A 26,904-nucleotide genomic window follows, 5' to 3' on the forward strand; every position below is an offset into this window, starting at 1 on the left:
TGATTTTAGAAAAGGCAGAGGAACCAGAGATCAAATTGCCAACATCTGCTGGATCATGGAACAAGCAAGAGAGTTCCAGAAAAACATCTATTCTGCTTTATTGACTATGCCAAAGCCTTTAACTGTGTGGATGACAATAAACTGTGGAAAATTCTGAAAGAGATGGGAATACCAGACCACCTGACCTGCCTCTGGAGAAATTTGTATGCAGGTCAGGAAGCAACAGTTAGAACTGGACATGGAACAACAGACTGGTTCCAAATATGAAAAGGAGTACATCAAGGCTGTATATTGTCACCCTGCTTATTTAACTTCTATGCAGAGTACATCATGAGAAATGCTGGTCTGGAAGAAGCATAGGCTGGAATCCAGATTGCTGGGAGAAATATCAATAACCTCAGATATGCAGATGACACCACCCTTATGGCAGAAAGTGAAGAGGAACTAAAAAGCCTCTTGATGAAAGTGAAAGAGGAGAGTGAAAAAGTTGGCTTAAAACTCAACAGTCAGAAAACAAAGATCATGGTATCTGGTGCCATCACTTCATGGGAAATAGATGGGGAAACAGTGTCAGACTTTATTTTTTTGGGCTCCAAAATCACTGCAGATGGTGACTGCAGCCATGAAATTAAAAGACACTTACTCCTTGGAAGAAAAGTTATGACCAACCTAGATAGCATATTGAAAAGCAGAGACATTGCTTTGCCAACAAAGGTCCGTCTAGTCAAGGCTATGGTTTTTCCTGTGGTCATGTATGGATGTGAGAGTTGGACTGTGAAGAAAGCTGAGCGCTAAAGAATTGATGCTTTTGAACTGTGGTGTTGGAGAAGACTCTTGAGAGTCCCTTGGACTGCAAGGAGATCCAACCAGTCCATTCTGAAGGAGATCAGCCCTGGGATATCTTTGGAAGGAATGATGCTAAAGCTGAAACTCCAATACTTTGGCCACCTCATGTGAAGAGTTGACTCACTGGAAAAGACCCTGATGCTGGGAGGGATTGGGGGCAGGAGGAGAAGGGGACGACAGAGGATGAGATGGCTGGATGGCATCACTGACCCAATGGACGTGAGTCTGAGTGAACTCCAGGAGTTGGTGATGGACTGGCATGCTGCGATTCATGGGGTCGAAAAGAGTCGGACACGACTGAGCGACTGAACTGAACTGAATGATCTTTTATCTCAATGATTCTGTTTTAATCTTTGAAATAGGAATGAGATTGCTCTGGGCAAAAGCATGTGTTAATGTAATTAGGTGTATACTAGAATTTTAGGAATGAAAAGATCCAATGTTGCTAAGCCCTGAATTCCAGAGGAAGCTTTGCTTCAGGCTTCACTGGTAGTCCTCTTTCCTAATGTTTCTACATAGCAACTTCTATATTGGGCTGTGCTATTCATGTCCTTTACTTTCTGTAGAATTTCCAAAGAATCCTATAGAATTTTTATATGACAAAGAATTTTTGCATTGAAAACATGCCTAAGTTTGAGATTTAACAACCTTTTTACTAAAATTAGACAATGTAGTAATCCTATAATCAGAGACTATACTTGCAAAAATGTAAAGTAACATATTTTACTGAGCCATGAGAAAATAGATTAAAGTACAGTTAGAAGAGAGAGTAGACTGTAATCAAATCAAGAAAGTTAAGAAAGTATTTTACTTTCATGGGAAGAGTTTTGTTTTTTTCAGTTTGTATATTGTGGGGGAGAACAAAGATAATCATTAGAATCATAAAAATAGATTTTGTAATAGGATTAACAAAGCACAAGCATTTTTAAACAGTTAATTGTTCAAAATCTATATGAAAAATAACACAAATATCAGCAATATTCCTGCAATCATCAGGAAAATATCTAATTTTGTCATAATTTAAATAAACAAGTTAGAAAGATGCTTCCTTTCACCTTCTGATTTTCTTTATATAGTATTTTGAAAATTAATTCAGAATTTTTTTTTTTTTTGACCAAGCCACTGGCTTCTGTGATTTTAGTTCCCCAACCAGGGATTGAATCCAGGCTCTATGCAGTGAGAACACAGAGTCCTAACCACTGGAAATTAATGGTTATTCTAATATCTGAGGAAATTCCCCAGAACTTTTTGAAAGTAGTCAAAATGCAAAGTCACAATCTTTTGTCACCAGATACTATGTATAACAGACATTCCAATCTTTATCCTTGAATTTTATCTGATCCTTGGCCCCAACCCCTTTCCTAAATTTCATCACAGGATAAGGTTGAGGGATGGTGGTGAGCTGTATATTATACATACTATTGGTAATTTTTTAAACTCAGTGTTAATGGTAAATTTTTTAGGTTGTACATTTTTAGGTGGTCATGTATTCTATGAAGAAACAACCCTGTTCCCCCAGTTTGGCCTTGATTTTGAAATATTTTGATGCCAGTGGCAAAATATTACATTCTCAGAACTCTTTGGGAGTTATCTTATCAAAACCCTCTACTACTTAGTACATGCTTCTTTTGTAGCAATTACCAAACTATTTTAACTGTTTGTCCTTCCCCCCAGTAAACACAAAGTGTTTAACTGCTGGATTCTTGTCTATTTTTTTCAGTCTGTAGGGCCTTGTCTTATACTGGATACAAGTAAATGTTTGATAAATATCTTTATGGAGGAGAAGGAGGGACAGAGAGAAAAGAAAAGAAAGAAAGAAATAAGGGAGGGAGGAAGGAAAGAACAAAGGAAAGGAGGACAGGAGAGAGTGAGAGAGAGAGGGAGGAAAAGGGGGAAAAGGAAAGTGTAAGTCCAGTTAAAACAGGAAGTTTAAAATTTGAACTGTTAACCTTCAAATTCCTTATCACTTAAGTCTTTAGGCATAAATGTCTTAATTTTTAAAATAGTATAGTAATGCTGCAAAATTGGTTTAAGAAAAATTTTAAATGCAGTTATAATACTAAGGTATTATTGCAAATAGTTTCATGTCTTCTCATTCAAAAATGATGTATCTTGTAATACATTATCTCCAGGTTGTCAAAGTGTGGTTTCTGAGTCAGTAATATCAACATCACTTGTCAGGTGATTAGAAATGCAAATTATCATGCCACATCCTAGATCTAGGCTTCAGCAGTACATGAACTGAGGACTTCTGGATGTACAACCTGGGTTTAGAAGTGGCAGACAAACCAGAGATCAAATTGTCGACATTCGCTGGATCATACAGAAAGCAATATAATTCCAGAAAAACATCTTCTGTTTCAATAACTGCACTAAAGCCTTTGACAGTGTGGATCACAACAAACTGTAGAAACTTCTTGAAGAGATTTGAATATAAGACTACCTTACCTGTCTCCCGAGAAACCTGTATGCAGGTCAAGAAGAAGCAGTTAGAACCAGATATGGAACAACAGACTAGTTCAAAATTGGGAAAGGAGTATGTCAAGGCTGTATATTGTCACCCTGCTCATTTAACTTCTATGCAGAGTATATCATGCAAAATGCCAGGCTGGATGAATCACAAACTGGAATCAAGAATGCCAGGAGAAATATCAACAGCCTCAGATATGCAGATGATACCACTCTAATGGCAGAAAGCGAAGAAGAATCAAAGAGCCTCTTGATGAGGGTGAAAGAGGAAAGTGAAAAAGCTGGCTTAAAACTCAACTTCAAAAACTAAGATCGTGACATCTAGTCCCATCACTTCATGGCAAATAGAAGGGAAAAAAGTAGAAACAGTGACATTTTATTTTGGTGGGGTGGGGGCGGGGGGTCCAAAATCACTCTGGACAGTTAATGCAATCATGAAATTAGAACATGCTTGCTCCTTGGAAGAAAAGCTATGACAGACCTAGATAGCATATCAAAAGCAGAGACATCACCTTGTCACCAAATGTCCATATAGTCAAAGCTATTTTTTTTTTCCAGTAGCCATGTACAGATGTGAGAGTTGGACCAAAAAGCAGGCTGAGTGTCAAAGAATTGATGCTTTTGAACTGTGGTGCTGGAGAAGTCTCTTGAGAGTCCCTTGGACTGTAAGGAGATTCAACTAGTCAATCCTAAAGAAAATCAATCCTGAGTATTCATTGAAGGACTGATGTGGAAACTGAAGCTCCAATATTTTGGCCACCTGATGCAAAGAGCCAACTCATTGGAAAAGACCGTGATGCTGGGAAACATTGAGGGCAGGAGGAAAAGAGGGCAGCAGAGGATGAGATGGTTGATTAGCATTACCTACTCAATGGACATGAGTTTGAGCAAACTATGGAAGACGGTGAAGGACAGGGAGGCCTGGCTTGCTGCGGTCCCTGGGGTCAAAAAGAGTCGGACTTGACAACTTGGCAAATGAACAACAATACTAGATCTTCAGAGTCAGAAACTGAGATGGGCCCAGTCGTCTGCATTTCTTTGGCAATACTGATGGTTCTTAAAGTTTGAGAACCACATCATAACTGTTCAAAATTGGTCCTGCTGTTGATGAAGAGGCACTACTCAGACTCGAATATTTTCAGGTTAGAGAAAAATGATTAAATTATCACTTTAAAAGAAGTACACAGTTTTTTCAGTATAAAAGATAACCCCACTACAGAACTTTTCAGAATACATGGAAATTTAGAAAGATATGGAAAAACCCTCCAACTCTTCACTTAGTTTAGTCGTAAACCCATTGGTCTCCTCTTGTTTTAAGCCCTTTCCCTCATCTAAATTTTCGCTGTAAAAATAAAGTGAAAATAATTAAAAATTTTAAAACATCAAAACCCCCAAGATATGAAATTTTTTTTAAAAAAGAAAAGTATAATATTTATTGTTGTGATACAAAGTCCTCAAGATTTACTCGTAGCAGCCTTCCGAAAGAGGCCATCTAAGAGCACATATTCTGAAATCAGGCAAACATCAGTTCTATTCCAACTCAGTAACTAAAGTCAACATGCTCTTCAGCGCCTTTGAGTTTGGTTCGTTATCTGTAAACCCCAATCCTACCAGACTAACAGAGATGTTTGTAAAGTGTTTATCTAATCGCCTGGCGCCGCCGGCACTTTTTCAGATGGAAAAGTCACAGCAAGATTAGCTTGGGAGTCAGCCGTGCACGGAGGACAGCTGGTTCTCCAAGCGAGAAACCTTCCTGCGGTTCTCAATGACCAATGGAAGCTCTCCAAAGCAATTCCGCAGGTCTAGGGGAGACGTGACTTTGCAGCAGCAGCAGCAGGGGAAGGACCCGCCTCTAACAGATGCACTGTCCCTTTAAGAGCCTCCCTCCCTCTGCTAGACTCCGGGTTAGGTCTAGGCGTAGGCGGAACCGGAAGTTGTAGGGAAGGCGCCGGTCCCCAGTATGGCGGCCGCCTGTCCCTGCAGGCCGATTGCTCCCGATACTGCTGCCGCCCGGCTCCTGGGTGCCCTGTGGTTCGTATCAGTCACCACTGGACCTTGGGGAGCTGCTGCCGGGGGTGGCGAAGAAACACTTAAGTGCGAGGACCTCAAAGTGGGACAATATCCTCTGTGAGGAGCACCCCATGGGGGTGAGGTAGATTTGGAGTCGAGAGTGGCTAGGAACCCTCAGGTCGGGCTAGGGTTGTGCTAAAGGGAACGGTGACCTGTGACCTCTAATGACCGAAGGAGCCTGGGGCGGGGAGTGCAGAGATTTGGGGATGAGAGGACAGAGGCTAGCCTGTGAGATTTCCTTGGGATTTTACTGATCATTAGCTGTTCTTCTTTTGATCCACCTTTTTTTCTTTCTTTAATATAATGTATTTTTTTAGTCAGTGGATTTGTTTGTTCAACAAACACGTAGATACTGAAGTTTGTCAGGTCATGTTGTTAGGCATTAGAATTAAGTTAAAAGATAGACCCGATTCTGGAAATTTGCCGATTTAGGGGGAGACAAGGAAGATCCCCTGGAGGAGGGCAGGGCAGCCCACTTCATTATTCTTGCCTGGAGAATCCCATCAGAGTAACCTGGCGGGCTACAGTCCATGGGGCTGCAAAAAGTGGCACAGGACTGAAGCGACTTAGCACGCAGGCAAGAACGGTATAGCCAATGTATGTTGCCAATTTATTATTAACTTTGCATTTATTACTTTTATTTACCTCTCCTTGAGATCCCAGACTGTACTGGGGCAAATTCCTGCTCCACTTTGTAACCGATTTGAGCTTTGAGCTTGGGGATTGCTAAGAGTCCCACACGACTTCGCTACCGAACAACGAAAATAACGGTGGTACCAACTGAAAGGTGTGTTGTGCTAAATTAGTACCAGTAAGTCACTTAGAACAGTGCCTGGCATATAGTAGGGGCTATATGTGTTTAGCTCTCATGTGTTTACTGATGAGAAAACTGAGGCTGGAGGAGTTAAATAGATCAGTTCGTTGTCATGGCTCTGATAAAGGGAAGAGGAATATGAAATGGGAGTTATATTCAAATCAAAATAGGTACTTTTGTATAAAATTAGATAATTTCATACCAATTATAGAACAGAAAAATTAAGAACATAAGCCAGAGATGCAAGAAAGATTCTGTGAGAGGAAATCTTAAAATTAAAAAAATTCTCTTGTATTTTAATGTGAGTTGAAGAGAGGCCACCGTTACTAAATTTTTACAGAATAGCTCTAATTGCTGATTACTGTTATGCTAGGGGTTTGAGAATCACTGACCTGGTAAGTTGAGTCCTTTTTTTTGGCAAAATGTCGAGGATTTTTTTTTTCTAATAAAATAATTAGAAAAAAAATTTTTTTAATTTTTTGCTTAAAAATTTTTTAATCATTTTTAAAAATTTGAATTAATTTTTGTTTTTGGCTGTGCTGGGTCTTTGTTGCTGCTGTCTGGCTTTCTCTAGTTGCGCTGTGAGGGCTCCTCGTTGTGGTGGCTTCTCTTGTCATGGAGCATGGGCTCAAGATGCAAAGGCTTGGTGCTCTGCAACATGTGGATCTTCCTGGACCAGGGATCAAATCCATGTCCCCTGCACTGGCAGACAGAATCTTAACCAGTGGACTACTAGGAAAGTCTGAGTTGTGCTTTTTGAACCTTAGAAGTGACTGAGCATAACTGAACTGGAAAATGTTATTCCTGGCACAAAGATGAGATTTCCAGTAGTGAATCAGAAACCCGAAGCAAGTGTCAAACTCTGTCTACAGAGACATCTTGTGAAAACCTTACTTAGCTCATATTTGTGTCAATAAAATATTCAGGAAACAGAAAAACACCCCTCCCCCCGCCCCCATGCCCTGAGTGTTGTAAACATCTATTAGAGGATCAATATTATATGTTTCCAAAAGCTTAAAACCTTGTTGGGAAGATCATGTAGACCCACCTAAAATAACCATCTTCCTTGCAGTATGGTGGAATTTACCTTTGGCTTGGAATCAGGAAACGTGATATTACTACCTATCACTTACTCCACTTTGCATGAGTCACTCAAAGTTTGAGCCCCGATTTGCTTCACTTATGTGGAAATAATAGTATCCATTTGTGTTGCATGAAGTTATATGTATGGTAATACTTGGGCCATGTGAATAATTTCATCAGACATCTGGAAACTGATGTGTTTTTTTTTTTTTAACCTGAAGTTCTCATAATACTTAGTAGAGATTTTTACTTTCATTTTTTTCTTTGTGCTTTGTGCTTAAACCCTGACTGATGTTCTTTAAGGATGGCACCCTCTGCTAGAGCTTTTAATGTTCTTTTCCTTAAATAAATTAACGTTCAGATATTATTTAGTGACACTGAAAGTGTATCTGTGCTTGTGCTTGTTGACCTGGACAAACTAACATCCTCTCTTTACATGTAATTATAAACATAAATATATGACATATTAAAGACAAGATGATAACGTTTTGTATTGGAATGTTGTTTATATTTCCTTAACTTTTCTACATATATTTGTAAAGATCCAAAAATAAATGATGCTACACAAGAACCAGTTAACTGTACAAACTACACAGCTTATGGTAAGACTTCCAGAAACATGTTTTTTTTAATTATTTTTAAAACATTATTTCATAGATATATGTGTGATTGCTAAAAGTAATTAATAAATGTGTTTTTTCTTGAGTTACTTCATCCTTCTGTTTCCAGAACAACTTAATATTAGAGAATATCTAGGGGTTGTTAATATTTTATAAAAGAATCTTATTCTATTAAATAATTATATAAATTGAGAAATTTTTTATTTTCATTCATTTTTTTTTAAAACTTTTGGAATCAGTTTATATAGCTTTCTTGATGCCCTGTATTTATCATGCTGTGTTTTACAAAGATGCCTCTTTAGAGTTTAATTACTCAGAAAGAACTTGAAAGGAGACTTACAGTTCAATAATGTGCAGCGAGGAGCTAGTAATATATCACTCTATCTTGCACTTGTAAAAGATACTTAGGTGCATCCTAAGTATGAAAATAATATGATAAGGATTTTAATTGCACATCAGTATTTTAGTGAGATGGTTTGATAATGGATAACACCCTCAACCTAATGATGTGGGGGAGCTTCTGTTATTCCAAAAAGTATTTAATGCCAGATAAAGATTACTAAATTGTTTTGTTTAGCCTTTTCTTCTGAAGGGTTATATGTTGGAAAGGAGGTAGATGTATGCTGAAGCTATTTGGATTTGGCGTTCATATCTGGCATAGTACATAATGTTGGTTAATATCTAGTATTTAATATCTAGTAATATCTACTATTTAATATACAGTATTATCTTGAGAAAAGAATACCTATTGAATATATACTGATTGTTTTATTGTTTAGACAGAAGATAAGGCAATAATTGATGTTTTCTTTATAATGAAAGCTGCTAAACAGACTTATTATGGAAATGAGATTAAAATTATTTTTTACTGCAAAAAACTTTGTTTTTATAAAGTATCTTATAGTCAAATAATTGACTTATTGATTATGACTTTGTATATATTTTAAAAAGATCTCCTTTCTCTGTATCTCTTCACATTTTGATACACTGTTAACCCCATTCAAATGAGCAAAGATATTTGAAAGTAAGTTGTGTTAAACTTTTTAGCAGATATTTTGCTAGTATTCTGGAGTAATGGGATTTATCATATAAACAGTAATAGGTAATATATATATGATTTTTATAGTAAATATTGCTCAATATGTGTACATTTGTTTAATTTAGATATGTTAGACTTAAAGGAACTTTGCACATAATTCCCTCCTTTTAAAATTGCTTTATAAGTATACACTGACCTTCCTGTGTTAGAGTTCAGTCTTTTATAGTGTGCTCTCAGAATGGAGAATATTGTTGACATACATAAAGAAGAATGAGCTTTCAAATAAGAAAAATAAGCTTCCAACCACTTATGTGATATATGTTGGAAGTCTTTGAATACTGTTGTGACTTAGGTAACATTAAACTTGGAATGAGGCAGCCTGCTATCTCATGCCTTTTCTAGTCTGCAGATTTCTTTGTAGGTATGGAGATTTTGAAGGAAATTATTCTAAAAAGGAAATTTAGAATAAATTTGAAGGAAATTACAACTAAAAAGAATAGTCTCTGACCAAAAAGACCTCTGCCCTCCAGTTAGGTGTCTCTTTTGTAAAATAAGTTTGAATCCACTTAAGTATTATCACTAAGTAAGTTTATAAACAAATACAAAATCAAATGATCAGATTGCTAGGAAATATAAAAGGACTTAGAGGTGTTATGGTCCTGCCATGGCCTGTCAGGTAAGTAAGCATAGATGATGTAAATGGAGAGCTGCAGAGAAATAAAAGGAAGGCTTTCTATATAAGGGAATGGTACGGTTATTTGGAGACAATAAACCATAAGTGCCTAAAAATCTGGGAACACATATATAAAATGTTATAAATCAATAAATAAATGACTTTAGATTGTTGTTGTGATTTTAAAAAGAAAATAAAGTTTCTGAGACAATATGACTCACCAGCCTTCTACATAAGAATATATAATTTATGCATGACCCAAAAGTGTTCAGCCAAGATCTGGGGTAGATTCTACCAGCCTGTCCCTATCAGGAAACTATGTTTGTCCACAAGCTGCTTTTTTAAAAATTTCCTTTTTAAAACATGAAAAGACTAGTGGAGTGGCTGTAAATTATTTCTGAGTCCTGATCTGAGAGGACGTCAAAATGACCCTTGAAACATGCTTCTTCTGTTTCTTTCATTGAGCATATGATAGACTCACGGAATCTTCAAACTAAGTTTAATTTTCTTAAACTATACTTTTTGGTAAGGGTTTAGTGGATGGAATGCTTTACAGAGAGGGAAGTTTAGGAGTATAGAGTAAGAATTGGGACCAAAGGCAAAGGAGATTCAGTTATAACAGTAAACTGTTGTGGTCTTTAAATGTTTGTCAGTTAGCCCAATACCAGTTAAGCATCATTATTTTTTGAGAAATTGTTTGTAATAAATAGTTTAATAATTAAAATAATTAAATGGATCAAAACAAAAGTGCAAATTTATATTATAAACTATCCGTTATTGTTATTCAGTTGCTAAGTTATATTCAACTCTGACCACATGGACTGCAGCACGCCAGGCTTCCCTGTCCTTCACCGTCTCCCAGAGTTTGCTCAAACTCATGTCCATTGAGTCTGTGTTGCCATCCAGTGATCTCATCCTCTGTCACCCCTTTCTTCTCCTGCCCTCAATCTTTCCCAGTATCTGGGTCTTTTCCATTGAGTCAGCTCTTCACATCTGATGGCCAAAGTATGGGAGCTTCAGCTTCAGCATCAGCCCTTCCAAGGAATATTCAGGGTTGATTTCCTTTAGGATTGACTGGTTTGATCTCCTTGCTGTCCAAGTGACTCTTAAGAGTCTTCTCCAGCACCACAATGAGAAGTATCAATTCTTTGGCACTCAGCCTTTTTTATGGTCCAACTCTCACATCCATACATGACTACTGGAAAAAAAATAGCTTTGACTATTGAGATCTTTGTCAGCAAAGTGATGTCCCTGCTTTTTAATATGCTGTCTAGGTTTGTCATAGCTTTTCTTCCAAGGAGCAAGCATCTTTTAATTTCACTGCAGTCACCATCTGCAGTGATTTTGGAGCCCAGGAATATAAAATCTATAACTTTTTCCCCATCTGTTTGCTATGAAATGATGGGACTGGATGCCATGAACTTAGTTTTTTGAAGTTGAGTTTTCAGCCAGCTTTCTCACTCTCCTTTTTCACCCTCATCAAGAGGCTCTTTAGTTCTTCCTTGCTTTCTGCCATTAGAGTAGTATCATCTGCACAACTGAGGTTGTTGATATTTCTCCTGGCAACCTTGATTGCAGCTTGTGATTCACCCAGCTGGCATTTCACATGATGTACTCTGCATAGAAGTTAAATAAGCAGAGTGACAATATACAGCCTTGTCGTACTTTCCCAAATTTGAAGCGGTCAGTTGTTCAATGTCCAGTTCTGTTACTTCTTGACTGCTTGCAGATTTTTCAGGAGACAGGTTAGGTGGTCTCATATTCCCATCTCTTAGAATTTTCCACAGTTTGTTGTGATCCACACTGTCAAAGGCTTTAGCATAGTCAGTGAAGCAGAAGTAGGTCTTTTTCTGGAATTTCCTTGCTTTTTCTATGATCCAGGAGATGTTGGCAATTTGATCTCTGGTTCCTCTGCTTTTTCTAAACTCAGCTTATATACCTGGAAGGTTTTGGTTCATGAACTGTTGAAGCCTAGCTAGAAGGATGTTGATCATTTACAAGCATGTGAAATGAGTGCAGTTGTATGATAGTTTGAACATTCTTTGGGATTGGAATGAAAACTGACCTTTTCCAGTCCTATGGCCACTGTTGAGTTCTCCAAATTTGCTGGCATATTGAGTGCAGCACTTTAACTGCATCATCTTTTAGGATTTGAAATAGCTCAGTTGGAATTCCGTCACCTGTACGAGCTTTGTTCGTTGTAATGCTTCCTGAGGCCCACTTGACTTCACGCTCCAAAATGTCTGATTAGGTCAATGACCACACCATTGTGGTTATCCTAGTCATTAAGACTTTGTAAAGTTCTTCTGTGTATTCTTGCCACAATTTCTTAATCATATCTGCTTCTATTATGTCCTTGTCTTATGTGTGCTGTGCCAAGTCACTTCAGTCAGGTCCAACTTTTTGTGATCCTGTGGACCATAGCCCACCAGACTCCTCTGTCCATGAGATTCTCCAGTCAAGAATATTGGAGTGAGTTGCTGTTCTGTCCTCCAGGGAATCTTCCAAACCCAGGAATCGAACCTGCATTGGCAGGTGGGTTCTTTACCACTAGTACCACCTGGGAAACCCAAAACTGTCTATTATTGGGAAAATATTTAATTTATTAAAATGTTATTATATGGCATTCTGCTAAGTGGTAGAGATGATACATTAAAAAAGACAAATTTCTGCCCTCAAGGAGTGTGCTGTCTAGTATGTATATATACATATTTGACATATATAGCAAGTGTTTTCAATTTTCCAATCAGTAAAATACAAAGGTATTAAAAAACCATTTCCAGAAATTTTGCTCTGGTCCTTTGACACAGGTCTGTTTTATTAAGGTTTTATTGAAATATATTTATGGAAACATACACTTAAATGTTGTTGTTGTTGTCCAGTTGCTCAGTCGTATCTGACTCTTTGTGACCCCATGGACTGCAGCATGCCAAGTCTCCCTATCCTTACCATCTCCTGGAGCATGCTCAAACTCCTGTCCATTGAGTCAGTGATGCCACCCAACCATCTCGTGTCCTCTGTCATCCCTTTCTCCTGTGTTGCATCCTTCCCAGCATCAGGTTCCAAAGAGTCAGTTCTTCTCATCAAGTGGCCAAAGTATTGGAGTTTCAGCTTCACCATCAGTCCTTCCAATGAATATTCAGGATTGATTTCCTTTGGATTGACTTCCTTGCAGTCCTAGGGACTCTCAAGAGTCTTCTCCAGCACATTTCAAAAAAATCAGTTCTTTGACATTCAGCTTCCTTCATGGTCCGACTCTCACATCCATATATGACTACTGGAAAAACCCTAGCTTTGACTATATGGACCTTTGTAGGCAAAGTGATGTCTCTGCTTTTTAATACACTGTTTAGGTTTGTCATAGCTTTTCTTCCAAGTAGCAAATGTCTTTTAATTTTATGACTAGAGTAGAATCCCATACCATTTCCTGTCTAGGTCACTCCTTTTTACTGTTATGAAACTTCATTGGTTACTTTATTTTGAGTTTAGCTTTTTTGTGCTTAAAAAAATAGTTCTGCTTTATATAATCAAGAAATACTGTCTATCAATGCTAAGTTGTTGTTCACTCATTCAGGCTTGTCTGACTCTTTGCGACCCCATGATCTGCAGCACGTCAGACCTCCCTGTCCCTCACCATCTCCCGAAGTTTGCCCAAGTTCATGTCCATTGCATCGTTGATGACTTAAGTTGATGCCATTTAAATCCCAGTCATTGGCCAGAGACAAACATTTTGCAGGAAAACTGCAAATGGAATAATTTTCAGGATTGTAGCATGTTGCTTAATTTTGTCCATTAGTTAACATTTAGGGGTAACTGGCTTCCTAAATCTTCCTAAATCATCATACAGACTCATTTTTACTTGTTTCTGAAATCAGTGTAAGCATGGCATTATTGTGGTGTAATGAAAAGGGTGTTGATTAAAAGTGATGAATGTTGGTCTAGGACTTAAAGAATATTACCTAGTGTGAGACTTTGGTCAGCTTGTTTAATTTCTTGGAACGTCAGTTTTTCTGTTTGTACAGGAAAAGAAATAAAAAGGAGCATATTACTAGTTCTGTCTACATAACAGGTTTTTTTTTTTAAATAAGGACCAAATGAAGTCACTATAAAATATGTAAAAATGAATAAGTTCTAGGGCTGTAGGCATCCATTGAATTGATTTCATTTCACAGTCTTTTATTACTTTTACAGATCACGCACATGTTAAATTTATTCCTATCAGGTTCAGTCTCTTAGTCTTCTCAGTGTTGAAGTTCTCTACGTTTTTAGAGTTTAAGTTGAACATTTTCTCTAGCCAGGCACCATGCTTTACATGCCAAATGCCTTTACTACTTGGCTAGTAGTAGTACAAGGGTCTTATTTTTGTTTCACAGATTACAAAACAAGGTTCAGTGAGATTTCATAACTTGACCAGAAGAACATACTAGTTAAGTGACAGAGTTCTGACTTAAACCTAAATTTGCCCCATTCTGAAGTACTGCATTTTGGCATTTTCTGTCAGTTCAAACAAATCTGATCCATCTCAATGTTTCTCTTATTATTTTCTCATGTCATCTCACTTTATAATGAGAGCAGCCCCTCATCTATCCTCACTAAAGTATGTAGTTTTTGTCCCTTGAAATAATTAGCTCATACTTCTGTCAGACTTCTCTAGAAATATTGTAGCAATATGGTTTCCCCTTCACTCTGGTACTTCTACTAATTGTGTCTTTCCTGAGGTTCTAAGCCTGAAATGTTGGGCATTTTTCTCTCCTTATCTGTCTCATTGACTACGAAGTAGCTCATATTGAATACAGATCATTTCTTATATTAGAAATGATAAAACACATTGAAAACTAAAGTTGTCAAAATTTGGGAGTTTGAACAATTAATAGAATGTAACTGAAAAAATTACGATTTGTTTTTCATATTTTTATAAAGCATTTTTACAACTCACCTATAAATGTTTGAGAGCTTCCCAGGTGGCTCAGTGGTAAAGAATCCGCCTGCAATGCAGGAGACGCAGGAGATTCGTGAGTTTGATCCCTGAATTGAGAAGATTCCCTAGAGGAGGAAATGGCAACCCACTCCAGTATTCTTGCCTGGGAAATCCCATGGACAGAGCAGCCTGTTGGTCTACAGCTCATGAAGTTACAAAGAATCAGACATGACTGACAAGCACGCATGCCCACCTCCATAAATGTTTAATCCTTCAAAATTTTGTAAAGGAAGCTGTAATCTCAAAAAACAGTGCATTTCTCTAAAGCAAAGTATATTGGACAAAGCCTCTATGGGAATCATCCCAGGTCCTTGGCAGTGAAAGTCCCAAGGCCTAATCACTGGACCAGCAGGGAAAGCCCCACATCATCTGATCTCTGCTTCTGTGTTCACACTGCATCCTGCCTGCATGTCTTCACATCGTCTTCTCCCTGTGTATGTTCATTTTCCCATTTTTGAAGGATACCCATCTTACTGCATTAGGGCCCACCACCCTAATGACCTCATCTTAACTTGGATGCAAAGTTGGATTGCAAACTTAAATTTGCAAAGATGCTATTGCCAATTAAGGTCACATTGTGAAGTGCTGAGGGTTAGGACCTCAATATATCTTTTTGGGAGAGTGCAATTCAGCCCACAGTATGTCTGTAAAATAATCAATTTCCAGATCCTTTTTTTTTTTTTTTTTTAATTTTTGAGTTGAAGGATAATTGCTTTACAGAATTTTGTGGTTTTCTGTCATACATCAGCGAGAATCAGTTTTTATTATATGTGTATTTTTTCCTACAATTAATGTAAAGTTTTCTGCATTTAAAAGAAGAGCCCTTTCATATTCTTGGTTGGATCATGATATGAAATTGCTGTGTTTAGATTCCACTGTAAAGAATGCTATAATATTTCAATATTAAGGGCAGTATTTACAGTATGCTGGAAATAAATTTTTTCCCAGCCATTTAAATCCATGGTGAAAAATTTTAGATGTCAACTTAAAAATGTGTGAGGGAATATATAGTTTTAAAAAATTTTAGGGAGTATGTGAGCAAAATTTTTTGAACACAGCTGATCTAGAGCATTGTTTTTCACCCTTAGTAATGTTTGGGGCTAGATAATTATTGTGAGGAGGCTATCTTGTGCATTGTAGAAGATTTAGAAGCATCCTGGCCTCCATCCACTAGATGCCAGTAGCATTTTCCCAGTAGTGACAACCAAAAATGTTTCCAGACATTGCCAAATATCCCCTGGAAAGCAAAATTACTTTCTGTCATTCCTCCATCATTTAAATAGAGCATACTCATCTTTCAGTTGGTAACATAGTAAATGTATTAGCATTTAAGATGTTTGTTGACCTCAGTTTTGAGTTGTCTGCTATATGCACATGCTCATGCTCAGTTGCTCACTTGTGTCCGACTCTTTGTGACCTCATGGACTGGGGCCTGTCAGGCTTCTCTGTCCATGGAATTTCCCAGGCAAGAATACTGGAGTGGGTTGCCATGCCCTCCTCCAGCGGATCTTCCCAACCCAGGGATCGAACTGACGTCTCTCATGTCTCCTGCATTGGCAGGTGGATTCTTTACCACTGTGTCACCTGGGAAGCTGTCTGCCATATAGCTCCAGTCAAAAGCATGACCTAAGATGGCAGACCAAGAGATACACCTTAAGGGGCATGATAATAGTTGATTCACAAAACTCAAGTAAGCTTTGTCCCTGTATCAAGGCAGGTGGCCAAACAGCTACATATAAATCATCTGTTGACTTTTGTTGCCCCATCTCTGTCGATCCTAACATTATAAGCCCTTGCTTATGTCTGGAGTCAGTGTGAGAAAAGGCTATGTGGAAAACGTTTATTGTTTTTAAAGGTTCTTATTATTAAGGACCTTCTCTATTACATTCCTTTCTCTTGTGTCATGTACCAAACCAAGTTCCCACAGTGGTTTAGAGGTGAATTGGTATGCTTTCAGTTACATCACAGTAGCTCTGTGGCTCTTTTTGCCTTACTACCAGGAGCCTCTAAGCTAAATTCGTGGTCAATTACACTGTCTTCCCTTAGTTGTTTCCTAGGATAATTATTTCTTCACTCTCTCTCTTCCTTTTATTTTATTACCTTCTTTCTTGTAAATGGTCAGTTTTACTGAATCTGTGCTCTTTAGCGTGAGCATCTTCTTGTGTTGGAAATGTAAGTACATTAAAAAGATAAGTAAAGTTTATGGGATGGTATAGTTTGAACTATCAGTAACACAACCAAAGAGTGCAAAGTCATTACAGGATATTTTTCCTAGCATCATTCTCTCAGTGTACTACTCTGGCCTAAAACAGGACAGTGATTTGTTGGAAATCTTAAGGTAATTATAAAGTAGATGTAAAATAAATGCCATTTATTTCTCTTTCATAATAAAACACTGTGGGTTTTTTTTTAAGTCTATTATACCAAGTTCTATTTTCATTTTCTCAAAAAATTGTAATCATTGATGTTAAGCATAGAGATAAGCATTTCCTGAAACTAGCCTAAAGGAATTAGTACCTTTTAGTCAGAAATGGTGAAGGAGTAAAAAGTACTAACATTTATTGATTGCCTACTAAGTGCTCTGCTTTATGCTAGATAATTTATATCACATTTTATCCCCACAATAATCTTCTTATGATCTTAGTGCTACTTTTATCTACATGGAATCCAAGTTTCTGAAAGAGGCAATTTATAGATAGGTGATTCTCATTCCAAAGTTCTTACTTTATATGATGAGGCCATAAAAGCTTCAGGACAGTACTTGCTTAGCACACAGTAAGCTCTATAAGTGTTACTTCCTCTTATTAAGTCATCTGGGTTATGAATAAAGATCAAATTACTAAATGCTGAGATAACATATACATCAAATCCTAGAGGGAATGGAGAAGCAAACCCATTTAGAATAAATAAAAAGTTATTTAGAATAAAGAAGAATCTTAGTTTATTGTAGGTATCATCTATAAACATTTTATAAACTGAAAATACAAAATTAGATTATGTTTTATGTAATGAATTGCCTGATTGGTTACCAACAAAAAATTCAAGAAGTATTCTTCACCGTAGAGATGAAGTAAAGAACAGTAATACTATGCAGTTCTTCCTTGGTCATCTTTGTCAGGGGCAGGAGATTGAACATTATCTTTATCTTATCTTGTACATGAATATATATAATATAGCTTTTCCTATCTAAATTAAAATCTCATATGGGGAAGCAGCAGCAGCATGGGGAGGTAGTTGGTTTGAACATTAGATTTTCTTGTGTGCATTGCTAGCCTTAGGAAAAAAGCATAATTACATAATTTTCCACAGGAAAAAGAAATAATGGATTCTTGCTTTTTTCTGCCTTTAGTTCAGTGTTTTCCAGCACCTAACATAACTTGTAAGGATTTTGGTGGCAACGAAACACATTTTACTGGAAACGAAGTTGGTTTTCTCAAGCCTGTATCTTGCCGAAATGTGTAAGTATATTACTGAAGCTAAATTTTCAGATCTACTTGCCTGAGTTAAATCTCAGCTGGGTGGAATGAAGAGTAAAGAGTTAATTTATAAGGAGAATCCTGGACTAATATAACTTTTATCTTTTTGCTTTTGTCAGAAGACCTCTATTTTAAGTGTGTGTATTGTTTTAAAAATGAAGTTTACCAAGTAAAGTTTAGTAGTTCACTGTATGGGATAAATAGACTGAGTGGCTTCAGGTCATGTCATTCAGTCAGTTTATGCTACAAAATGGGTTATGAAAAAATTCTGTTTTAAAAATTTGGGGACTTTCTGGAGTGCAAATAAGGGACTACATACCTACATTATTAAAAGAATGCTAATTAGTAATCATTTGCATTTTGAAACTTGGTTTCATTCTTTGTAATTGGTTTGGATGATGAATGATAATGTTAAACAATTCAGAAGTTAGTTTTTTTATATTAAGACAAATGACTTTATTTTGTTGGGAATATTCTTAAAGAACTTTTAAGTTGGCTGTTTATTTTTGCTGCAGTAAAGCTGACAGTTTATTCTTATATTGCTACTTTGTACTGAAAGTATGATTTAGTTTTACCCATTTTTATTAATTCCTGGCATTGTATTTTTACCTTTTACTGTATGTTGTTACATTTTATATAATGGTACCTATTTTGCAGTTGTATAAAGAAAGGCCACTATTCGTTTCTGCAAGTTCCATTAGAATTCTTAGAAATTACTACTAGAGTCTTTTTTTCTCTTCTTTTGACCCTACTTTATAAAGTTAATGAGGAGCTTTAGATTCTATCTTGCTGTGTAATCCAATCACTTAAGCTTCTTGGGTTCTAAGATTTCTCATTAGTAAAATAATAATTGTTAAGAGGAATTATTTTCAAAGTACTTAGATATGGTTTAGTCAGTTTTTAAATTTATAGATTGATATTTCCAAATGACAAATACTTTGTTAAGTGTTGGTGGTCCAAGAAAACATTTGTTGAGAACCATTCAAGTTGGACACTGCAGATTCATTTTACCTGTAATGTTCACATCACAATGATCTGCCACTTAATTTCCAAGTTAATTCTAATTTTTCTTTTAATGTCTCTTAGTAGATTAGACTGAAATGCAACTGAGCTATACTAATCATGCTCACAAGACATTCATGTCAATTGTGATAAGAAATATAATTATCAAGGAAACTAGATACTCCAAGCCTACTGGCCAACTTATTTCTCTCCTATAGTAAAGTCCAAAATTCCAAAATAGGATTTGCTTGATGAGCATTGAATCAGAACAAAAGGAGTTAGGTTGATGGATAATTTTAATGATAAATCACAAAAGTAAGATAACCTAGTGCATTACTTTCCTCTATCAGAATATTCAGTATGTGCCTTTCAAACAACCACCTGCTGGTCAGCTACTGAATAAGACTCACTGACAAGTTGTTAATTCATTGAGTGCTCCCTTTTCCAGTTTACATAGTTTCCTTCTCCTGTTGGCATATCCTTTCATAATATTGATACTTGATTAAAACTCCATCTTACTATCACAGATGTGGCCATTCTGTAATGTATTCTTTAGCAACTGAAGTCTATTAACTATGTCTAATCAAGTTACCAAGCACATCTGTTTATCCTGCCCATCTACGCTAGTTGGAGCAACCTACCTGTTGTAATAGATGCCTTAAGAATTTTAGTGGCTTAACCCAGTAAATTTTATTTCTCACTCATATCATAATCCAATTTGTTTTGATTTGGAGGTCTGCATGGGGTGAAGGAAGTGATAGTTGCTCCATGCATACATGCAGGGGTCTTGTACCTTTCATCTTGTGACTTTACTTCCTCTAGTCCTTGGAGTCTTTTCCATTCAGCCAACAGATGGAAAGAGGAGATGGAACACCTATAGACATGTTTCATGGACCAGACATGGCATACATGATGGCTTACATCACTGCTGTCCTCATTCTATTGGCCAGAACTAAGTGATGGCTGCATTTAACTGCAAAGTGAGCTAGAATATATTAATACACAGGCATACCTCAGAGATATCATGAGTTTGGTTGCAGATCAATGCAATAAAGCAAGTTACACGAATCTTCTGGTTTCCCTGTGTATATAAAAGTTATGTTTATACTACGTGTAGTCTATTGTGTGCAATAACATTGTGTCCAAAAAACCGTACCTTAATTTAAAAATAATGCTGTTGGAAAAATGGCACTGACAGACTTGCCTGGTGAAGGGTTGATACAGACCTTCAATTTGTAAAAAACCTCAGTTTCTCTGTAGAGCGCAATAACACAAAGCACATCAAAACAAGGTATGTGTATAGTTTAGCCGTATGCCTGTGAGAAAAAGGAACCTGATTTGATGAACAGTTAGATAAATCTTTGCTGCACCACCAGTTTTTAGAGTATTCTTTAGGGTGATTTATTTATATAGATCACTGCTTTTCTAATTTCATTCCCCTTACTAGCCAAGCTTTTTGAGAGGCTTGTTTCTGTATGAACTTTTAGTCTAATGCAGTATAGCTTTTGGCCATACTAAAATTTGCCAGTGATCTTTGTTGCTATATCAAATGGATATTTATAGTCTACAATCCTTCTACAGCATTTGGTATTCCTTTTTCTTAAAATACTTTCTTTCCTTGGCTTACAGTATAAAACACACTTCAATTTCCTTTGATTCCTATTATTTTCCTTCTTTCTTATATCTTGATATTCACAAGATTATGTCCTTGGTCCTCTTCTCTTCTTCATTCATCCACCCCTTTGGTTTCTCATACCATCTTTATATAAAGATCCCAAACTGAATCTATTGTCTCTTCCTTCAATCATTTCCTCCTTTGTATTAGTGAATGCAGCTGTTCTATCCAGTTCCTTAAGCAGAAACTTTGGAGTCATTCTCCAAAGAATGACTCATTCCCCACATTTAGTCTGGCTGCTTCTGCCTTTAATATTTTCCAGTTTTGTTTCCTTTTCTCTTCCACTGCTAGTAGCCAGTAGATTATCACTTGAGTTTCTACCAAGTCTCCCAGTTTATTTCTCTACCGCTATTCTGGTAGGTATTTTGCCTCAGGGCAAAATCTGACATCCTTGTAATATTGGCTGCATAGACAGGATCTCTGGGCTGTTTACTATCTCCCCCAACTCCCTGAAAATGTCTTAATTTTGAGTGAAATGCAAAAAATAGGATTATAAGCAGGAGACATGATCAGATTTGACTTTAAAATGATGATTCCAGCTACCTCTTTATTTCTTTACTCTTATTTGTAGCAACTCCTTGAAAGGATTATCTATGCTTTTCTTTAGGTTTTTTCCCAACTTTTTTAAATTGAATTAACATTGGCTTGTAACATGTTTCATGTATACATTATAATTCAACTTCTCTATATACTGCAGGCTGTTTGCCACCAAGTCTAGTTCCCATCCATCATTGTTCAGTTGATCACCTTTACCCATTTCATCCACCTCCCACCTACCTTCACCTCTGGGGACTACCAGTATCTTCTGTTTCAGTGTGGTTTTTTTCATGTTATTTTTTTGTTGTTCATTTACTTATTTTTCATATGTGCCACATATGAGCAAAATGGGCTTCCCTGATGGCTCAGTGGGTAAAGAATCCCCCTGCAGTGCAGGAGACAACAGAAGACAACAGGTTCAATCCCTGAGTCAGGAAGATGCCCTGAAGGAGGAAATGGCACCCCACTCCAATATTCTTGCCTGGAAAATCCCATGGCCAGAGGAGTCTGATGGGCTACAGTCCATGTGGTCACAAAGAGTCGGACATAACTGAGCATGAGCATGGACTATGTCCCATTGTCTCTGCAAGGCTCAGGCCCAGCCATGAGCGAAATCATATGATATTTGTCTTTTTCTATCTCACTTCTTTCACTCAACACAATGTCCTCAAGATCTGTCCATGTTGTCACAAATGGCAAGATTTTTTTTTTTTTTTAGTGAATGAGTAGTAGTCTTGTATGTTTCAGAGAAGGCAATGGCAACCCACTCCAGTACTCGCAAGAGAGTCCATGGAGAATCTCCGTCCATGGAGAATCCCATGGACGGAGGAGCCTGGTAGGCTGCAGTCCATGGGCTCACTAGGACTGGACATAACTGAGCGACTTCACTTTCATGCATTGGAGAAGGAAATGGCAACCCACTCCAGTGTTCTTGCCTAGACAATCCCAGGGACAGGGGACCCTAGTGGGCTGTAGTCTATGGGGTCGCACAGAGTCGGACACGACTGAAGCGACTTAGCAGCAGCGGCAGCATATAGAGATAGAAATAAAACTCTTTGAATTCTACTTGTATGTTTAGATACGTGTATATATCTTTTTTATCTGTTCACTCACCAGTGGGCCTTAGGTTGTTTCCACATCTTGGCTATTGTTAATAATGCTGCAGTGAATATTGGAATGCTTATATATTTTTGAATTAGTATTTCCTTATTCTTTGGATAAATACCCAGACGTGGAATAGCTAGATCATATGGTAATTTTATTCTTAATTTTTTGAGGAATCTCCATACTGTTTTTCATAGTGGCTGCTCCAAATTACATTTACCAGCAAATCATGAGCGTTCCCTTTTTCTCCACATCCTTTCCAACGTCTCGTTTTTTCTTGTTTTTATGATAATAGCCATTTTAATGTGTGAGATGATACCTCATTGTGGTTTTAATTTGCATCTCTCTGATGATTTGTGATATTGAACATCTTCTTTTCAAGTGCCTATTAGCCATATCTTAAATGGAAAATTGTTCAGATCCCATGCCCATTTTTAAGTTAGGTTGTTTTGTTGTAATTGAGTTGTATGATAAGAATTGCACTGAATCTGTAGATTCTATTAGGTAATTTGTATTTTAGCAATGTTAATTCTTCCATTTCATGAGCATGGGATATTTTTACATTTCTTTGTGTTTTCTTCAATTAATTTCAATAATGTCCTATAGTTTTCAGTGTACAGGTCTTTCATTTCCTTGGTTAAATTTATTCCTAGGTATTCCATTCTTTTTGTTGCAATTGTAAATAGGATTTTTTTAACTTCTTTTTCTTCTAGTTGTTAATATATATTAACAACTTATATATTAAGATATATTAAGAGAGCAGATTTTTGTATATTGATTTTCTACCTTGCTGTTTTACTGTATTTATTATTTCTAATAATTTTTTTTGGTAGAATGTTTAGGGTTTTCTGTATATAAAATTGTGTCATCCACAAACAGTGACGCTTTTACTTCTTCCTTGCCAATATGGTTGTCTTTTATTTTTTTTTCTTGCCTAATTGCTCTGGCTATGAATTCCAGTATTACTTTGAATAAGAGTGATAAGAGTGGGTATCCTTATTTTGTTCCTGATCTTAGAGGGGAAAGCTTTCAATTTGTCACTGCTGAATATAATAGCTATGGGTTTGTTATATACGGCCTTTACTATGTAGAAGTACATTCCTTCTATATTCATTTTATTGAAAGTTTTTTTTTATCATAAATGAATGTTGAATCTTGTCAGATGCTTTTTCTGCATAAATTGAGATGATCATATGATTTTTATTCATTTTGTTAATATGGTGTATCACATTGATTTGCAAATGAACCATCCTTGCTTTCCTGTAATAATCCCATTTGATCATGGTATGTAATCCTTGTAAAGTATTGTTGTATTTGGTTTACTAATATTTTGTTGAGGATGTTTGCATCTGTGTTCATCAGAGATATTGTTTTGTAATTTTCTTCTCTTTTGATGTCCTTATCTTATTTTGGTATCATAGTAATGTTGGTTTTCTAAAATGAGTTAAGAAGTGTCTGCTCCTCTTCAGTTTTTTGGAAGAGGTTGAGAAAGATAGGTATTAAATCTTTGAATGTTTGGTAGAGTTCACCAGTGAAACCATCTGCTCCTGGACTTTTGTTTTTTTTGGGGGGGGGGTTGACTATCATTTTAATCTCTTAGTTGGTAATTGAGCTATTCAAATTTTCTATTTCTTATGGATTCAGTCTTGGAAAGCTGTATGATTCTAAAATTTATCTAAGTTGTCCAATTTATTGGCATACAGTTATTCATAGTAGTCACTTATAAGCCTTTATATTGGGTTGACCAAAAAGTTCTTTCTGGATAAGATGACATGAAAAAACCCGAATGATCTTTTTGGCCAACCCAGTATTTCTTTGATATCCATTGTAACTTCTCCTCTTTTATTTCTGATTTTACTTATCTGAGTTCTCTCTTTTTTTAAGTGAGTCAGGTTGAAGGTTTGTCAACTTTATCTTTTCAAAGAACCAGCTCTTAGTTTCATTAATCTTTTCTATTTTCTTTTTGGTCTCTGTTTCATTTATTTCCAATTTCATTTTTATTATTTCCTTCCTTCTACTGATTTTGGGCTTCATTTTTTTTTCCCTTCTTTTTTCTAGTTTCTTTAAATGTATGGTTAGATTATTTGTGATTTTTCTTGTTTCTTGAAGTAGACCTGTATTTCTATAAACCATTCTCTTAGTACTGATATTACATGTGTGTCAGAGATTTTGGTATGTTGTATTTTCATTTCTCTTCAGATATTTTTAAAATTTCCCCTTTAATTTTTTCACTGATGCAATAGTTGTTCAATAGTTTGTTTAATCTCCACATATTTATGATTTTTTCAGCTTTCTTAAAATTGATTTTTAGTTTCATACCACTGTGGTCAGAAAAGATACTTGATATAATTTCAGTCTTCTTAAATTTATTAAAGCTTGTTCTGTGCCCCAGCAGATGGTTTATCCTTGAGAACATTCTGTGTGCCCTTAAGAAATATATTTATTCTGCAGATTTTGGATAGAATGTTCTGTATACATCTATTATTAAGTCTCTTTGGTCTAGTATTTCATTTAAGGTTGAGTTTTCCTTGTTCTCTTTCTGTCTGTGTGATCTATCCATTTATCGTGAGTTGTTAACATCTCCTCTCACTATGATGCTGTCAGTTTCTCCCTTTAAGTCAGTTATATGCTTTATATATTTTGTGCTCTGTTGTTAGGTGCATATATATTAATGAATATGTTTTCTAAATAAATTATACCCTTTATCGTTAGTATATAATGCCCATCTTTGTCTCTTGTTAACTTTTTTGGTCTGAAGTCTATTTTGTCTGATATGAGTATGGTTATGCCTGCTTTGTTTTGGCCGCCATTTGCTTAGAGTATCATTTTGCAATCCTTTACTTAGAACTGAGATGAGTCTCCTAGAATCAGCATATAGTTGGGTCTTATGTTTTAATCCATCCAGGCATTCTCTGTCTTCTGCCTGGTGAATTCAATCTATTTACATTCAGAGAGTGTGTGTGTGTGTGTGTGTGTGTTTACCATGCTGTGTGGCATGCAGGATCTTAGGTTCCCAACCCGGGATCGAACCCATGCCCCCTGCAATGGAAGAACAGTCTTAACCACTGGACCACCAGGGAAGTTCCCATTTAGTGTGATTATTGAGTATGAGGACTTGGTATTGCCATTTATCTTTTGTTTTCTGGTTGTTCTGTAGTTCCATTGTTTCTTTTTCTTTGCATTCCTGTGCAAGGGAATGGTAGTCTTCTATGATGTTTTTCTCAGTTTTCTCTCTTTTTTTTATGTTTTGGGTCTCTGCTCTAGATTTTTGTTTTGTGGTTGTCAATGAGGTTTGTATAAACATCTCAAAGATAGTCCTTTTTCTGTTGGTAGTATCTTTTTAAAAATTTTTATCTATTTATTTTTGGCTGTACTGGATCTTCGTTACTGCACAGGCTTTTCTCTACTTGTGGTGGGTGGGGGCTACTCTCTAGCTGTGGTGTACGGGCTTCTCATTGCGATGGCTTCTCTTGTTATGGAGCACAGGCTCTAGGGCTGCACGGGCTTTGGTAGTTGCAGCACATGAGCTCGTATGTAGCTTCTGGACTCTAGAGCAGAGTCTCAGTAGTTGTGGCACACGGGCTTAGTTGCTTCTCAGCATGTGGGATCTTCCCAGCCCAGGGATCGAACCCGTGTCTCCTGCCTAGGCAGGCAGATTCTTTACCACTGAGCCACCAGGGAAGTCCTGTTGGTAGTATCCTATCCTCCTATTCCTAGAGAGGTTGCATCTTTTTTCCTTTTTCCCTTTTATATTTTTGTTGTCACAAATATGTCTCAGTGTAGAATACTGTGAATTCATTAACAAATTGATGTAGCTATAGTTACTTTTTTTCACCCTTTAATCTTTGCTGTAACTAAGTGTTTAACAACCTGTTTTTAATGATTTGTGTTTTGTTTTAATTTGGCTGTGCCGAGTCTTCATTTCAGCATGCGGGATCTCTGTTGCCACATACTGGATATTTAGCTGTGGCATGTGGGGTCTAGTTTTCTGACCAGGGATTGAACTGGGGCCCCCTGCATTCAGAGTGCAGAGTCTTAACCACTGGACCACCAATAAATTCCCAGCAACCTATTCTGATATATAGTTACTATTTTCTGATTCTGCTTATTAGCTTAAAATTTTTTGGACTTTTGCTTTTTCATTTCAAGTAGAAGAATTTTTTTAAGCATTTCTTGTAAAGAAAGTCTAGAGATGATAAATTCCCTCAACTTCTGTTTGTCTGGGAATGCCTTTATTTCTCCATGTATCTGAATGAAACTTATGCTATATAGAGTATTCTTGGCTGATAGTTTTTGTCTTTCAATATTTTGAGTTTGTCATTTTACTCTCTCCTGGCCAATAGAGTTTCTGCTGAGAAATCTGCTGATCACCTAGAGGGGTACCTTAGTAGGTTGCTGTCTTTTTCCCCCCTGGCTGCCTTTAAAGTTGTTTTTGTCATTGACTTTTGACAGTTTTAATGTGTCTTGGGGAAGGTCTTTTTAGGTGTTCTATTTGCTATGTGGGCTTGTATATCTAAC

The 26,904-nt window shown here is 36.7% G+C and overlaps 1 protein-coding gene across 4 annotated transcripts in view; it reads left to right on the plus strand.

Moving 5' to 3' along the window:
* Positions 1 to 5,244: 5,244 nt before the first annotated feature.
* The window catches only part of TM2D1 (TM2 domain containing 1), a 48,590-nt gene continuing 26,930 nt past the window's right edge, over positions 5,245 to 26,904 (plus strand). For 3 of the 4 annotated variants that reach the window (XR_011463699.1, XM_005891232.2, XM_070367934.1), the window contains exons 1-3: positions 5,245 to 5,433; positions 7,811 to 7,884; positions 17,942 to 18,050. Coding sequence is in view for 3 of the 4 variants with exons in the window: in XM_005891232.2 (XP_005891294.1) it covers positions 5,276 to 5,433; positions 7,811 to 7,884; positions 17,942 to 18,050 (341 nt within the window). In the remaining variant the exon portion in view is untranslated. Of the gene's footprint in view, positions 5,434 to 7,810; positions 7,885 to 11,994; positions 12,150 to 17,941; positions 18,051 to 26,904 lie in introns of those variants that run through there. The other variant, XM_070367935.1, reaches the window with a different exon arrangement.

The sequence above is a fragment of the Bos mutus genome, chromosome 3, assembly GCF_027580195.1.
Source record: "Bos mutus isolate GX-2022 chromosome 3, NWIPB_WYAK_1.1, whole genome shotgun sequence".
In the NCBI taxonomy this organism is placed as follows: domain Eukaryota; kingdom Metazoa; phylum Chordata; class Mammalia; order Artiodactyla; family Bovidae; genus Bos; species Bos mutus.